The sequence below is a fragment of the Gorilla gorilla genome, chromosome 18, assembly GCF_029281585.2.
Source record: "Gorilla gorilla gorilla isolate KB3781 chromosome 18, NHGRI_mGorGor1-v2.1_pri, whole genome shotgun sequence".
NCBI classification, from domain to species: domain Eukaryota; kingdom Metazoa; phylum Chordata; class Mammalia; order Primates; family Hominidae; genus Gorilla; species Gorilla gorilla.
Window position 1 is genome coordinate 18,609,946 of NC_073242.2, and position 14,800 is coordinate 18,624,745.

Sequence of the window (14,800 nt, forward strand, 5' to 3'; positions counted from 1 at the left end):
TGGTGCTACAGTTCATAACTAATTTAGGAATTGCTCCAAAAAGCACAGGAAGACAGAGAAAGAGACTGAACAACAATGAAATCTGTTAGCTTTGTCGCCTACTGCTGTTGCCAGCCATTTTCTGCTGCCTGTACTGGAAAGTAGAAAGCCAGGACACAGAAAGGAATAAGAAGCCTCAGAGAGAGGCTGAAAAGAGATAAAAGGAGAGAGCCACCGTCCTCGGTTCCCTCTGGTCCTCAGCTCCCATCTCCTTCTAAACTCAGCTGCGTCTCACCCAGTGTCTTTCCAGTGAATGCCCACTATCTCTTAAGCAAATCAGACTGGGTTATCATTATTGGCAAATAAAAGAGCTGTGGTCTTTACAGCAACATTTTATCAATCAGCAGTTACCAGGACTTTAAGGTAAGTAAGGGGATGTGTTGGTGTGGTCTTTACAGCAATGTTTTATCAACCAGCAGGTACCAGGACTTTAAGATAAGTAAGGGAATGTGTTGGAAGAGGAAGAAAACATTTTGCCAAAGGTTTCGTTTAGGCAAACCAGCCAAATGGGTTTAAAAAAAAAGAAAAGCAAACAAATTAATAGCAAACTTCAATGATCAGTGAAAATTCAGAGAAGCAAAAACATCGGCTAATTCTTTTACTATAAATGAACTAAAATGATGTGTATGCATCTGTTGGTGCATGTGACATAATTTTAAAAATATATATTTGGTCTCTGTCCTTGGTTCCTGGCACACAGCTCCTAAAACCCTTGTAATTTCCTGAGTGATGGGGTGAGAAGAGCATCTTTTGCTATGTTTAGTCTTTTTTTTTTTTTTTTTTTTTGTGATGGAGTCTCACTCTGTCGCCCAGGCTGGAGTGCAGTGGCACAATCTTGGCTTACTGCCACCTCCGCCTCCCAGGTTCAAGCGATTCTCCTGCCTTAGCCTCCTAAGTAGCTGGGATCACAGGCACCCACCGCCACGCCTGGCTAATTTTGGAATTAGTAGAGACAGGGTTTCACCATGTTGGCCACGCTGGTCTTGAACTCCTGATGTCAGGTGATCCACCTGCCGGGCCTCCCAAAGTGCTGGGATTACAGGCATGAGCCACCACGCCCAGCCGTGTTTAGTCTTAATCCCTGGTTCCTGACGCAAGAACTTTTAAGACCCTTGGAATTTCCAGACTGATAAGTCTTTTTTTGTAAATTTATGAGCTGACTGGTGGCTGTGGTCCTAGACAGTTTCAGGATGGTGGCTGGTTGTCAGAGAAACCCACAACATGATTAGAGGGTTGGAATTTTTAGCCCCACCCCGATCCCTGGAGAGGGGAGACAGGCTGGAAGTTGAGTTCAATTACCAATGGCCAGTGAATTTAACCAATCGTGCCTGCATAATGGAACCTCCATAAAAACCCTAAACAATTTGAAGAGCTCCTGGATTAGTGAGCACGCGGAGGTGCTGCGGGATGCCTAGAGAGGGCATGGAAGGTCCACGCCCCTTCCCCATACCTTGGCCTATGCCTCTCTTCCTCCCGCTGTTCATTTGTACCTTTCATAACAAACCAGTAAATGTAATTCAAGTGCTTCCCTGAGTTCTGTGAGCTGTTTAAGGAAATTATCAAACCTGAAGAGAGGGTCATGGGAACTCCCAATTTGTAGCCGTGTCGGTCAGAAGCCCTGGAGGTGTAGGCTTTGCAACTGGCGTCTGAAATGAGGGCAGTCTTGTGGGACTGAGCCCTTTATCTGTGAAGTTTGACTCTACTCCAGGTAGATAGTGTCAGAATTGAATTGAATCGTAGGTCGCCCAGCTGGTGTCAGGAGAGTTGAAAGACTGGTTGGTGATATGGTTTGGATCTATGTCCCCACCCAAATCTCATGTCGAATTGCAATTCCCAGTGTTGGAGGTGGGGTCTGGTGGGAGGTGATTGGTTCATGGAGGTGGAGGCGGATTTCCCCCTTTGGTGCTGTTCTCATGATAGAGTTCTCAGGAGCTTGCTCTCTCTCTCTCTCTTTTTTTTCTTTAAGATGGAGTCTCACTCTGTTGCCCAGGCTGGAGTGCAGTGGCGCAATCTAGGCTCACTGCAACCTCTGCCTCCCAGGTTCAAGTGAGTCTCATGCCTCAGCCTCCTGAGTAGCTGGGATGGCAGACGTGCTAATTTTTGTATTTTTAATAGAGATGGGATTTCACCATGTTGACCAGGCTGGTCTTGAACTCCTGACCTCAGGCGATCTGCCCACCTTGGCCTCCCAAAGTGCTGGGATTACAGGCAGGAGCCACTGTGCTCATCCTGAGATCTGGTTGTTTAAAAGTGGGTGGCACCTCCACATTCTCTGCCGCTTCCTCCTGCTCCTGCCATGTGAGACATCTCATTCCCCTCTTGCCTTCTGCCTTGATTGTAAGTTTCCTGAGGCCTCCCCAGCCATGCTTCCTGTGCAATGTGCAGAATCGTGAGCCAATGAAACCTCTTTTCTTTATTACCCAGTCTCAGATATTTCTTTATAGCAAGGTGAGAATGGACTAATACAGTTGGTGTGAGGAAAAAACCCACACACACATTTGGTGTCAGAAGTGTTGTGAGAGGAACTGATCGTTTCCTTTGGTGTGTCCAGTGCCCTCTCCTTTGGTCCATTTTGCAATCCCACAATTTCTTTTCTTTTCTTTTTTTTTGGGGGGGGGGGAACAGAGTTTTGCTCTTGTCACCCAGGCTGGAGTGCAATGGCGTGATCTCGGCTCACTGCAACCTCTGCCTCCTGGGTTCAAGTGATTCTCCTGCCTCAGCCTCTCGAGTAGCAGGGACTATAGGCATGTGCCATCACGCCTGGCTAATTTTTTGTATTTTTCGTAGAGATAGGGTTTCACCGTGTTAGCCAGGATGGTCTCTATCTCCTGACCTCATCATCTGCCCACCTCGGCCTCCCAAAGTGCTGGGATTACAGGTGTGAGCCACCGAGCCTGGCAATAATCCCACAATTCTAAGTCTTACATAGCCACGGCTATGGCATTAACATTTATTTAGAAGTTTACATTTTGCAAAGCATTTCTCTTGTAGACAATGTGTGGAATGACAGTAGGTGGGGGTGGGAGGAAGGGAAAAAGATGCGGGGTGTCCGGAGTCCCAGTTTGTATCAGGACAACCTGCATTAAGGCCAAAGATGATGGGGCCAGGAATTTACTTTTTTTTTTGAGACAGAGTCTTGCTCTGTCACCCAGGCTGGAGTGCAGTAGCATGATCTCGGCTCACTGCAACTTCTGCCTCCTGGGTTCCAGTGATTCTCCTGCCTCAGCCTCCCTGGTAGCTGGGATTACAGGCATGAACCACCATGCCAGGCTAATTTTTGTATTTTTAGTAGAGACAGGGTTTCGCCATGTTGGCCAGGCTGGTCTCAAACTCCTGACCTCAAGTGATCCACCCACCTCAGCCTCCCAAAGTGCTGGGATTACAGGCATGAGCCACTGCGCCCAGCCCATTAATATAATTTCTTAAAAAAATATATGAGTGAGAGTGGCCCATGACAAAGCCCTCAGGAGGTCTTGAGAACATGTGCCCAGACCTCCTTTTCTGAGAGGTTTGCTCTGAGTGCTGATGCACAAGACTTGGACGAGGCAGGGAGATGGTCAGGAGGCTGACCTTGCCTTGGCAGGGGTGGTGGTGCTGGGTAAGATGAGCCGCTGGAGGGAATTAGCAAAGAGGAGAGATTCCACTTTCCCTCTGAGCCATGGTCCTTTTCTCTATAACATGGAGTTGAAGGTTCCTGCTGATGTCTTAGAGAGGATGAAGGTAAATGAAGGGGCACGTGGTAAGCGTTTGGCTCAGAGTAAGTTCTCAGTAAGTGACAGTTGTTGTTGTTTTTCCCCCTAATAGTAAAAGGGAGCCCTCACCAAGCTTATAGTCTACTGTGAGAAACAGATAGAACAATTGGCCGGGCGCGGTGCTCACAACTGTAATCCCAGCACTTTGGGAGGCTGAGGTGGGTGGATCACAAGGTCAGGAGTTCCAGACAAGCCTGGCCAATATGGTGGAACCCCCATCTCTACTAAAAAACATAAAAATTAGCCGGGCGTGGTGGTGTGTGCCTGTAGTCCCAGCTACTCAGGAGGCTGAGGCAGGAGAATCGCTAGAACTCGGGAGGGAGAGGTTGCAGTGAGGTGAGATCGGTGCCACTGCACTCCAGCCTGGGTGAAACAGCAAGACTCCGTCTCAAAAACAAAAAAAAGAAAGAAAAAAAGAAACAGAACAAATGGTAAAAATAAAGTGCTAGGATTGAGAAAGGCCATAGGGGGTGCTGTGGCGACATTTCTGTCTCTCCTTGAAATAAAGCCACACATGCCGGGCGCGGTGGCTCACGCCTGTAATCCCAACACTTTGGGAGGCCAAGGCGGGCGGATCACCAGGTCAGGAGATGGAGACCATCCTGGCTAACACAGTGAAACCCCGTCTCTACTAAAAATACAAAAAATTAGCCGGGTGTGGTGGTACACACCTGTAGTCCCAGCTACTTGGGAGGCTGATGCAGGAGAATCGCTTGAACCCAGGAGACAGAGGTTGCAGTGAGCTGAGATCGCACCACTGCACTCCAGCCTGGGCGACAGAGTGAGACTCCGTCTCAAAAAATAAAATAAAATAAAATAAAAAAGAAAGCAACACGTGAATTGATAATTCTGCCCGTCTTTCTGTCCTACTCACCATCCTTCTGTCTGAATTTCTTTGTATCCATCTGTCTGCCTTCTTCCTCTTCTATTCCTTCTAACAGGAGATTTTAGTGACTGTTGCTTCCTGAAGAACTATCCTAACTATCCTATTTCTATTCCTGTAAAATTGTCTCCTGGGAGCAGGGAGTCTCCTTTGGGAGCCTGGCTCATTCTTCAGCTCCTAGAAAAATAACCGAGGTCTCCCTGGCTCAGGATGCAGAGCCAAGCCAGGGCCAGGTGCCAGGTGCCAGGTGCAGCCAGCAGGAAGTACTGGATCTTCTCTGTAGGGTCACTGCACAGTCACCACTCACCTCCATCCCATTCCATCTTCCATATGCAGAAAAACTGGGTTCCTTTCCAGATCTGCAGGCTGGGACTGCGGGCTGGGAGGTGGCCTCCAGTAAGGAAGGGAAGAGGGAGGAATTGTCTCTCAGTAGAAATAGTCATCATTTCCTGACACTTCCCCTGTGCCACAGGTTTAAAGATCATTTTTTAACATTTGAGTATGTATCAGTAATATGTCTATGGAGTAAAAAAAGGGGTAATTAGTAAAAATTCCCCTGCCCTTGTCCTGAGATGTATGCTGCATTCAGAAACAGATACATATATATTCTTGCTTTTTTAACCCAAATGGTGGCTTACCTGATACACTTGTTCATCTTGTTTTTTTTTGTTTGTTTTGTTTTTTGAGATGGTGTCTCGCTGTTGCTGGAGGGCAGTGTCATGAGCATAGCTCACTGAACCTTGAACTCCTGGGCTCAAGCAATCCTCCTGCCTTAGCCTCCTAGGTAGCCAGGACTACAGATCTGTGCCACCACACCTGGATAATTTTTATTTTTATAGAGATAGGGATCTCACTATGTTGCCCAGGCTGGTCTTAAACTCCTAGACTCAAGTGACCCTCCTGCCTCAGCCTCCCAAAATGCTGGGGTTATAAGCATGAACTACCACGTCCAGCCTCCACCTTGCTTTTTCACTTAATAATATACCTTCTATAAATATAATTTTTGATACATCTCCATGTAGAGCTATGTAATTGCTGGACGGATGTGTCAAAATTTATTTAACCCCTCTCCTATCAATAGAAATTTAGGCTGCCCCTAGGCAGTTGTTGCTGCCACAGCCCTGGGACCTAAGCTCTAGTCTTATATCCCCATTTTACAGATGAGAAAACAGGCTCAGAAAGTTTGTGGCACATGGTCCAGCTCACGTAGGAAATAATCAGAAACTAGGTTCCCATCCAGTGACCTTACCCTTAACCACAATAAAAACAGCTTTTATCAGCTGGGCACGGTGGCTCATGCCTGGGCAACAGAGTGAGACTCTGTCTCAAAATAAATAAATACATAAAAAATAGCTTTTATTTTGAGCCAGGAAATTACTTACCCACACACATAATTTTCTGTTTTGGAATAGTTTTAGATCTACAGAAAACCTTTGAGGATAAGATAGTGAGTTTTCACATGGCCCACGCCCAGTTTCCCCTACTATTAACATCCTACATCAATATGGTACATTTCTCGCAATTAATGAACCAAGAGTGATACATGACTATTAACTGAAGTCCCTACTTTATTAAGATTTCCATAGTTTTTAATGTGTTTTAACTTGTGTTCCAGGAACTGAGTAGCTCAGATTATAGGAGTGCACCACCACATTCAGATAATTTTTAAAATTTTTTGGAGAGATGGGGTCTCACTATGTTGCTCAGGCTAGTCTCCAACTCCTGGGCTCAAGTCATCCTCCTACCTCAGCCTTCTAAAGTGCTGGGATTATAGGCATGAGCCACTGCGTCCAGCCTTTTTTTTTTTTTTTTTTTTTTTGAGACTGAGTCTCACTCTGTCACTCAGGCTGGAGTGCAGTGGCACAATCTTGGCTCACTGCAAGCTCCGCCTCCTGGGTTCAAGCAATTCTCTGCCTCACCCTCCTGAGTAGCTGGGGTTATAGGTGCCCGCCACCACACACAGCTAATTTTTTGTACTTTTTTAGTAGAGACAGGGTTTCACCATCTTGGCCAGGCTGGTCTCGAACTCCTGACCTTGCGATCCACCTGCCTTGGCCTCCCAAAGTGCTGGGATTACAGGCATGAGCCACCACACCCAGTCTCCAGCCTCCTTTTTTTTTTTTTTTTAAATGACCTTGACAGTTTTGAGGAATACTAATCAGGTATTCTGTAGAATGCCCCTCAGTTGAATTTGTCTGATATTTTTCTTATGACCACAGAGGTAAAGTGCCCTTCTCATCCCATCGTAGGAAGGGTGCACACTATCCTCATGGCTTAATGTTGATGTTAACTTATTTACTTATTTACTTTTTTTTTTTTTTTGAGATGGAGTCTTACTCTGTTGCCCAGGCTGGAGTGCAGTAGTGCAATCTCGACTCACTGCAACCTCCGCCTCCTGGGTTCAAGAGATTCTCCTGCCTCAGCCTCCCTAGTAGCTGGGATTACAGGCGCCCGCCACCATGCCCAGCTAATTTTTTTTGTATTTTTGGTAGAGACAGGGTTTCGCCATGTTGGCCAGGCTGGTCTCGAACTCCTGACCTCAAGTGATCCACCTGCCTCGGCCTCCCAAAGTGCTGGGATTACAGGTGTGAGCCACTGAGCCCGGCTGATGTTAACTTTGATCATCTGTCTGAGACAGTGTTTGTCAGGTATTATCTAATATAAAGCCCACCCTCACCCTCTTCCACCACCACTTCCATATTGCACTCTTTTGGAAGGATGTTGCTATGGGCAACTCACACTTAAGGAGTAGGGAGCTAAGCTCCCCATCCTTGAAGTATCTACGTAAATGATTTCAAAACCTGCACAGGAGATTTCTCTCCATTTTCCCCATTTATTTATGTTTAGCAATTACTTTTCTTTTTCTTTTTTTTTTCTGAGATGGAGTCTCCTTTTGTCGCCCAGGCTGGAGTGCAGTGGCGTGATCTCGGCTCACTGCAACCTCTGCCTCCTGGGTTCCAGCGATTCTCCTGCCTCAGCCTCCCTGGTAACTGGGACTACAGGCATGCACTACCATGCCAGGCTAATTTTGTATTTTTAGTAGAGACATGGTTTCACCGTGTTGGCCAGGCTAGTCTCCAACTCCTGACCTCAGGTGATCCTCCCGCCTCGGGCTCTCAAAGTGGTGAGATTACAGGCGTGAGCCACTGCGCCTGGCAATTTTATGTTTTTAACCTGCACACGAACAGAGGTAGAGATGAAACCAGGATATAGTGCAAAACGTAAAAGACAAACACTGCACGTGGTTTTCTCTTCACTCGGCCCTCTAGCTCCTCACCCAGGGCTACCACAGGTAGCCAGTTTTTTGCACCCTCTAGGGAGATAGCTTAGGCATTTACAAGCATGTACAAATATATTTTTTGGTTTCCTTTTTGTTCCCAAATGGTAACTTACTAGATGCATTGATTTGGAGTCTTGGGGTTTTTTGCGTGTGGACTTTTTATTTTTTAATTTTAAAGATGGGGGTCTCACTGTGTTGGCCAGGTTGGTCTCAAACTTGTGAGTTCATGCGGTCCTCCAGCCTCGGACTCCCAAAATGCGAGGATTACAGACGTGAGCCACCACTCCCAACCAGTTATTTTTGTTATTTATTTCTTTATTAGGTCAGGTTTGATTTTAGATGCAGGGGGTCCATGTGCATGTTTGTTACATGGGTGTACCGGGTCCTGGTGGAGACTGGGCTCCCAGTGCGCCCATTCTATTGTTATTTTTTCAGCTCAGTGAGACATCAGGGAGGTCGCTGCTTGTCGCCGCCGCTGGATGGAGCCTTGCCGGATCTCCCGGGCTCTGCAGCCCCTCTGCAGTCCCTGATGCTCGGCTCCTCGCGGGGGCGCCCCACTCCGGCTTCTGTGATGTCAGCGCCGGAACCTGGAATCCCGGCTCCGCGAGGGAAGGCCGGGGAGGCGGCGGCGGCTGGAGAGGGTCCTCGGCAGCCTCTGAAGAGCGCGGGGCGCGGCCATGAGCGAGTCCAGCGGCAGTGCGCTCCAGCCCGGCAGGCCCAGCCGGCAGCCGGCGGTCCATCCAGGTAGGGCGGCAGGGAGCGCGCGCGGGGACGCTGCCCCTGGGGTCCGAGGGCGCACGGAGGGAGCCGGGTGCTGGAGGCTCGGCCTGGCCGCTGTTCCCTCCCACCCCCGGCGCCGGGTGCTCCCGGCTCTGGGGAACAGCAGGTGGGAAGGAGATCTTCCTTATTCCTGCTCCCTCCACAAACGCGTCCTCATCCAATCCAGTGGAAGCCAGCCGGGCCAAAAGGACACTAGAACTGCATTCTGGACCGTGGTGGGTTTGTCTTCCAGCTGTTGACCGAGACAGTCTTTCAATAGCCTCATCTGCTGTTAAATGAAAGGATTTGAGCACCCCCTCCACGCCTAACATTCTGGTACGAGGTGCCTGCCTCCCGGACATTTAAGCCTTCACGTAGTTAGACCAACTTGAAACTGAATTCTGCCTTGTCTGTTTATTGCTGTGGGACCTTTGGTAAGTGGCTTGCCTTCTCTGAGCCTCAGATCCTTCAGCAGTAAAATGGGAATAGAATGGGGCGGGGATTAGCTGAGAATCGTGTGATGTGTCTAGCACAGTGCCTGGCATTGTGGCTAGACAGTCACAATAAATGGTAGCCAGCCAAGTATTGTAATCTTTTGTATTGGGTAGAATTACAGTAAAGTATACAGCTCCATGAATTTCTACAGAAATATGTACAACCGCTGCCCATTCAGGATAAAAAAGTTGCCAGCACTCAGGCAGGGTTCCTTGTAGCATTTGGAGCTTACAAATCTTGTCCTGAACAAAACACAAGACCCTACTGTAAAGTTTTATCTGCAATGTTTTCTCTTTTTCAATTTTAGAATAGAGATTTACTGAAACCAAGGATGTAGGGCCGGGCATGGTGGCTCATGCCTGTAATCCCAGCACTTTGGGAGGCTGAGGCGGGTGGATCACGAGGTCAGGAGTTCAAGACCAGCCTGGCCAAGATGGTGAAACCCCATCTCCTCTAAAGATACAAAAATTAGCCGGGAGTGGTGGTGGGTGCTTGTAATCCCAGCTACTTGGGAGGCTGAGGCAGAGAATAGCTTGAACCTGGGAGGCGGAGGTTGCAGTGAGCCGAGATTGCGCCACTGCACTCCAGCCTGGGTGACAGACCAAGACTGTCTCAAAAAAAAAAAAAAAAAAAAAGAAGAAACCAAGGATATAGAATAAAACATGAGTGTAGATTTGGGCATTGAGGACTTCAAATTGGATTGTTCCCAATGTCCAGAAGAAAAAAAAAAATTAGAAGAGACTCAAATCAGAAAACAAAAGTTGGGGTGGATTCAATGCGAATTATTTTCTAGCTCAATATTAATACTGCTTATGTCAGCTGAATTTAAGCCTTTCAATAACAGCTAGTCAAGTATTTTTTTAGTTGGTTCCTATTGATAGTCATCTTATTTTAGTGGAATCCATTATATTGAAGATGTCAAGTTCCTCATTTCCCATACAAAGAATGTGAGATTCATCTTTCTTGAATCTTTGCTAAGTGTTTGAGGGGACTTTTGGCATCTTTTCAGGAGGACTATAATTGGGCCCTCTAACTAAAAAGTCTCCTATGCCCCTTAGATAGATGAGTTTTGTTTTTTTTTTTTATCTTGTACCCACCAACATTGGTGGGAGGCTCAGAAGGGACTGTGTTTGTAACTTTGTAGCGCTTTCTAAACAGTGACCTGTTTTATGGGCATTATAGGACAGTCCGTGGGGTGGGGCGGGGGATGGGGGAGGCGACAAATGAGGTCTGGTTTAAAGAATGAGAAGTGTGACCAGGCATGGTGACTCATGCCTGTAATCCAGCACTTTGGGATGCTGAGGCAGGAGGATCACTTGAGCCCGGAGGATCACTTGAGCCCAGGAGTTTGAGGTTACAGTAAGCTATGATTGTGACACTGTGCTCCAGCCTGGGTGACAGAACTAGACCCTGTCTCTAAAAAAAGAAGAAGAGGTGTGTATCCTTCTAAATGATAAAAACAGATCACTCCCCTGCTTACATAAAACTTTCCGGTGGCTGGCCAGGCACGGTGGCTCACACCTGTAATCCCAGCACTTTCGGAGGCCGTGGTGGGCAGATTACGAGGTCAGGAAATCGAGACCATCCTGGCTAACATGGTGAAATCCTGTCTCTACTAAAAACACAAAAAACTAGCCAGGTGTGGTGGCATGCACCTGTAGTCCCAGCTACTCGGGAGGCTGAGGCAGGAGAATCGCTTGAACCTGGGAGGTGGAGGTTGCAGTGAGCCGAGATTGCACCACTGCACTCCAGCCTGGGTGACACAGACTCTGTCTCAAAAAAAAAAAAAAAAATTAGATGGGTGTGGCGGCATGTGCCTGTAATCCCAGCTACTGGGGAGCCTGAGGCAGGAGAATCGCTTGAACCTGGGAGGCAGAGGTTACAGTGAGCCGAGGTTGCACCACTGCAGTCTGCCTGGGTGACAGAGCTAGACTCTGTCTCAAAAACAGAAAAACAAAAAACAACTTTCCAGTGGCTTCTCACTGCTCTGAGAATAAACTCCAGGCTCTTCCATCACAACCAACAGGATCTGGTGATTCGACCCCAGCCCCTCTTTCCAGGCCCTCATCACCTTGATCCTCCCTTAACCTATCCTGCTCCAGCTGCACTGGCTGCCTTCCTATTCCTCCAGCATACCAAGATTGTTTCTGCCTCAGGGCCTTTGCATCTGCTGTTCTCTTCGCCTGGACTCCTCTTGGTTCATTTTTTTTTCTTTGAGATGGAGTCTCACTCTGTCGCCCAGGCTGAAGTGCAGTGGCGCAATCTTGGCTCACTGCAAGCTCCGTCTCCCGGGTTCATGCCATTCTCCTGCCTCAGCCTCCCGATTAGCTGGGACTACAGGCATCCGCCACCACGCCCGGCTATTTTTTTTGTATTTTTAGTAGAGACTGGGTTTCACCGTCTTAGCCAGGATGGTCTCGATCTCCTGACCTCGTGATCCGCCCGCCTGGGCCTCCCAAAGTGCTGGGATTACAGGTGTGAGCCACCGTACCCGGCCATAGAGTAGCCTCTTCCTTTTCCTGTTGGGTCTCTGCTCAAATGTCATGTCAGAGAGGCAGACCTCTGGGGCGGTCTATCTGAGGGAATGCACCCATCTCACTTCCTCTGACCAGTTAGTTACCTTGCTTATTCTTTCAAAGCTCTTACCACCACCTGAAGTCATCTATCTGGTTTGGTTATTTTATTGTTTAGTAGCAGTCTTTATTTTATTATTATTATTTTTTGATGGAGTCTCACTCTGTTGCCCAGGCTGGAGTGCAGTAGCGCGATCTCGGCTCACCACAACCTCTGCCTCCCAGGTTCAAGCGATTCTCCTGCCTTAGCCTCCTGAGTAGCTGGGACTACAGGCACGTGCCACCATGCCCAGCTGATTTTTGTACTTTTAGTAGAAACGGGGTTTCACTGTGTTGGCTGGTCTCGAACTCCTGACATCAAGTGATCCGCCCACCTCGGCCTCCCAAAGTACTGGGATTACAGGCATGAGCCACCACGCCAGGCTGGTAGCAGTCTTTCCTAGAATGTGGATGCCTTGGAAAACAGGGGCTTTGCCTTGTTTCCCTAGAACCTAGAATGGCATCTGGCACACAGCAGATGCTACATCTATTGTGAATGAATAAATGAATGAATGAAAGAAGTGTCCTTGCAGCCACACTGGCAGCCGTAACATAGTGGTTATAAAGCTAGACTCTGGAGTCTCAAGTGCAAATGTCATTGGCCTCTCCTCCAGCCTCCTCAAGGGACACTCAGTGAAAGAACCTGGAAGGGCCCTGATATGACTGTGGTTGGACTGACCTGACTGCCAGATGGTGGGACTTGGTCTGGAGCAGGGACTACTTGGAATGGTAGAGGCAAAACTCAACAGCCTCTGGAGCTGCGCTTGTGGTGGAGCTGGACCCTGATTTTAGCTGGACCTTTTTTTTAGAGACAGGGTTTCCTTCTGCAGTCTCAAACTCCTAGCCTTGATTGATCCTCCTGCCTTGGCCTCCCAAAGTGCTGGGACTACAGGTGCATGCAGCCACACCTGGTTAATTTTCTTGTCTTCTCTCTTTCTTTTTTTTTTTTTTTTGATGGAGTCTTGTTCTGTTGCCCAGGCTGGAGTGCAATGGTGCGATCTTGGCTCACTGCAACCTCTGCGTCCTGGGTTCAATCCATTCTCCTGCCTCAGCCTCCCAAGTAGCTGGGACTACAGGTGTGTGCCACCAGGCCTGGCTAATTTTTGTATTTTTGGTAGAGATGAGACTTCGCCATTGTTGGCCAGGCTGGTCTCGAACTCCTGACCTCAGGTGATCCACCCACCTTGGCCTCCCAAAGTGCTGGGACTACAGGCGCATGCAACCACGTCTGGCTAATTTTCTTGAGTTTTAGTAGAGACTGGGTCTGGTTATGTTGTCCAGGCTGGTCCCAAACTCCTGAGTTCAATCGATCTTCCTGCCTTGGTCTCCCAAAGTGCTGGGCCTACAGGCGTGAGCCACCATACCCAGTCCAATTTTTGTATATTTTGTAGAGACAGAGTCTTGCTATGTTGTCCAGGCTGGTCTCAAACTCCTGGGCTCAAGGGATCTTCTCGCCTTGGCCTCCCGGAGCACTTGATTTGATTATGGGCATGACTGCATGTGCCGTTGTGCCTATACTTTCTGGAGATACATTGTTAGGAATTTATGTAGTTGACCGGGCACGGTGCCTCACGCCTGTAATCCCAGCACTCTGGGATGCTGAGGCGGGTGGATCACCTGAGGTCAGGAGTTCGAGACCAGCCTGGTCAACATGGTGAAACCCCGTCTCTACTAACAATACAAAAATTAGCTGAGTGTGGTGGCACATGCCTGTAGTCCCAGCTACTTGGGAAGCTGAGGCAGGAGAATGGCTTGATCCTGGGAGCAGAGGTTGCTTGCAGTGAGCCAAGATCATACCATTGCACTCCAGTTTGGGCAACAGAGCAAGACTCTGTCTCAAAAAAAAAAAAAAAAAAGGAATTTACATAGTTGAACAACTATTCTTTGGACGTCTTTCAGTCCAGTAGACGGTGTTAAACTTGAAGACAAATAACCATTTGACCTGTGATATTTGTTTTTCCCTCTTATCTTCTAAGCCCATTCGTCCAGGTCATTCATCACCTTTAAAGGCATCCCCAGAGGGAGGCAGGTCTGGACAGAGCTGAAGATTGCACAGGCCATTTGCAGGCTGGATTCGTTCTCTGGTGACCCACCCGTCTGACTCGAGTTATTTTTTTCCCATGTCTGGACAAGACTGACCTCTGCCCAGCAACTCAGGCCTGGATTTAGTCCAAGGGCCCTCAGTGGCTTTTTTTTGTTTGTTTTTTCAGGAAGTGAAGAATTTAGAAGGATAAAAGGCGGAAATAACTTTTCAGCCTCTGACCTTTGTCACAATCTGGTTTCCTTTTAAAGGAGCATTGTTTGGGTCTGGGGCCGCCTAGACCTTCTGATGCTCTGTCCCCACCCTTGGAGGAGGAGGAAGGGAAGAAAATGAGCCCTGAGGGATCACCACATACCAGGCCCTGGGGGTCTAGTGGCGAAGGAGGCAGGTAGGGTCTCTGCTTTCATGGAACTTCTAGTCAAGCGAGACGCACTAAACAGTAAAGGGACAAATAGGATTACTGGAGGTAGCCCTAACTACTGGGACAGAAACAAGATGGTAAGATAGAGAAGGAAGAGTGGCCTGCTCAGATGGGGTGGTCCAGAGGCCTCTCGGGGGGAGGTGACTCCTTTTTATTTTATTTTTTTTGAGATGGAATCTAGCTCTGTCGCCCAGCCTGAAGTGCAGTCGTGTGTTTCATGCACGTCCATGTGAAGAGACCACCAAACAGGCTTTGTGTGAGCAACATGGCTGTTTATTTCACCTGGGTGCAGGCGGGCTGAGTCTGAAAAGAGAGTCAGCAAAGGGTGGTGGGATTATCATTAGTTCTTATAGGTTTTGGGATAGGCGGTGAAGTTAAGAGCAATGTTTTGCAGGCAGGGGTGGATCTCACAAAGTACATTCTCAAGGGTGGGGAGAATTGCAAAGAACCTTCTTAAGGGTTGGGGAGATTACAAAGTAACTTCTTAAGGGTGGGGGAGATTACAAAGTACATTGATC

The 14,800-nt window shown here is 48.1% G+C and overlaps 1 protein-coding gene across 3 annotated transcripts in view; it reads left to right on the forward strand.

Annotated features, from left to right (window-relative positions):
- Positions 1 to 14,800, forward strand: part of TMC7 (transmembrane channel like 7) — a 97,755-nt gene that overhangs the window by 10,453 nt on the left and 72,502 nt on the right. Inside the window, exon 2 of one of the 3 annotated variants that reach the window (XM_031002965.3) lies at positions 8,390 to 8,698. In XM_031002965.3, the coding sequence (XP_030858825.1) occupies positions 8,632 to 8,698 (67 nt within the window). In that variant the 5' untranslated portion in view covers positions 8,390 to 8,631. Of the gene's footprint in view, positions 1 to 8,389; positions 8,699 to 14,800 lie in introns of those variants that run through there. The other 2 variants (XM_055365357.2, XM_031002964.2) reach the window with 2 other exon arrangements.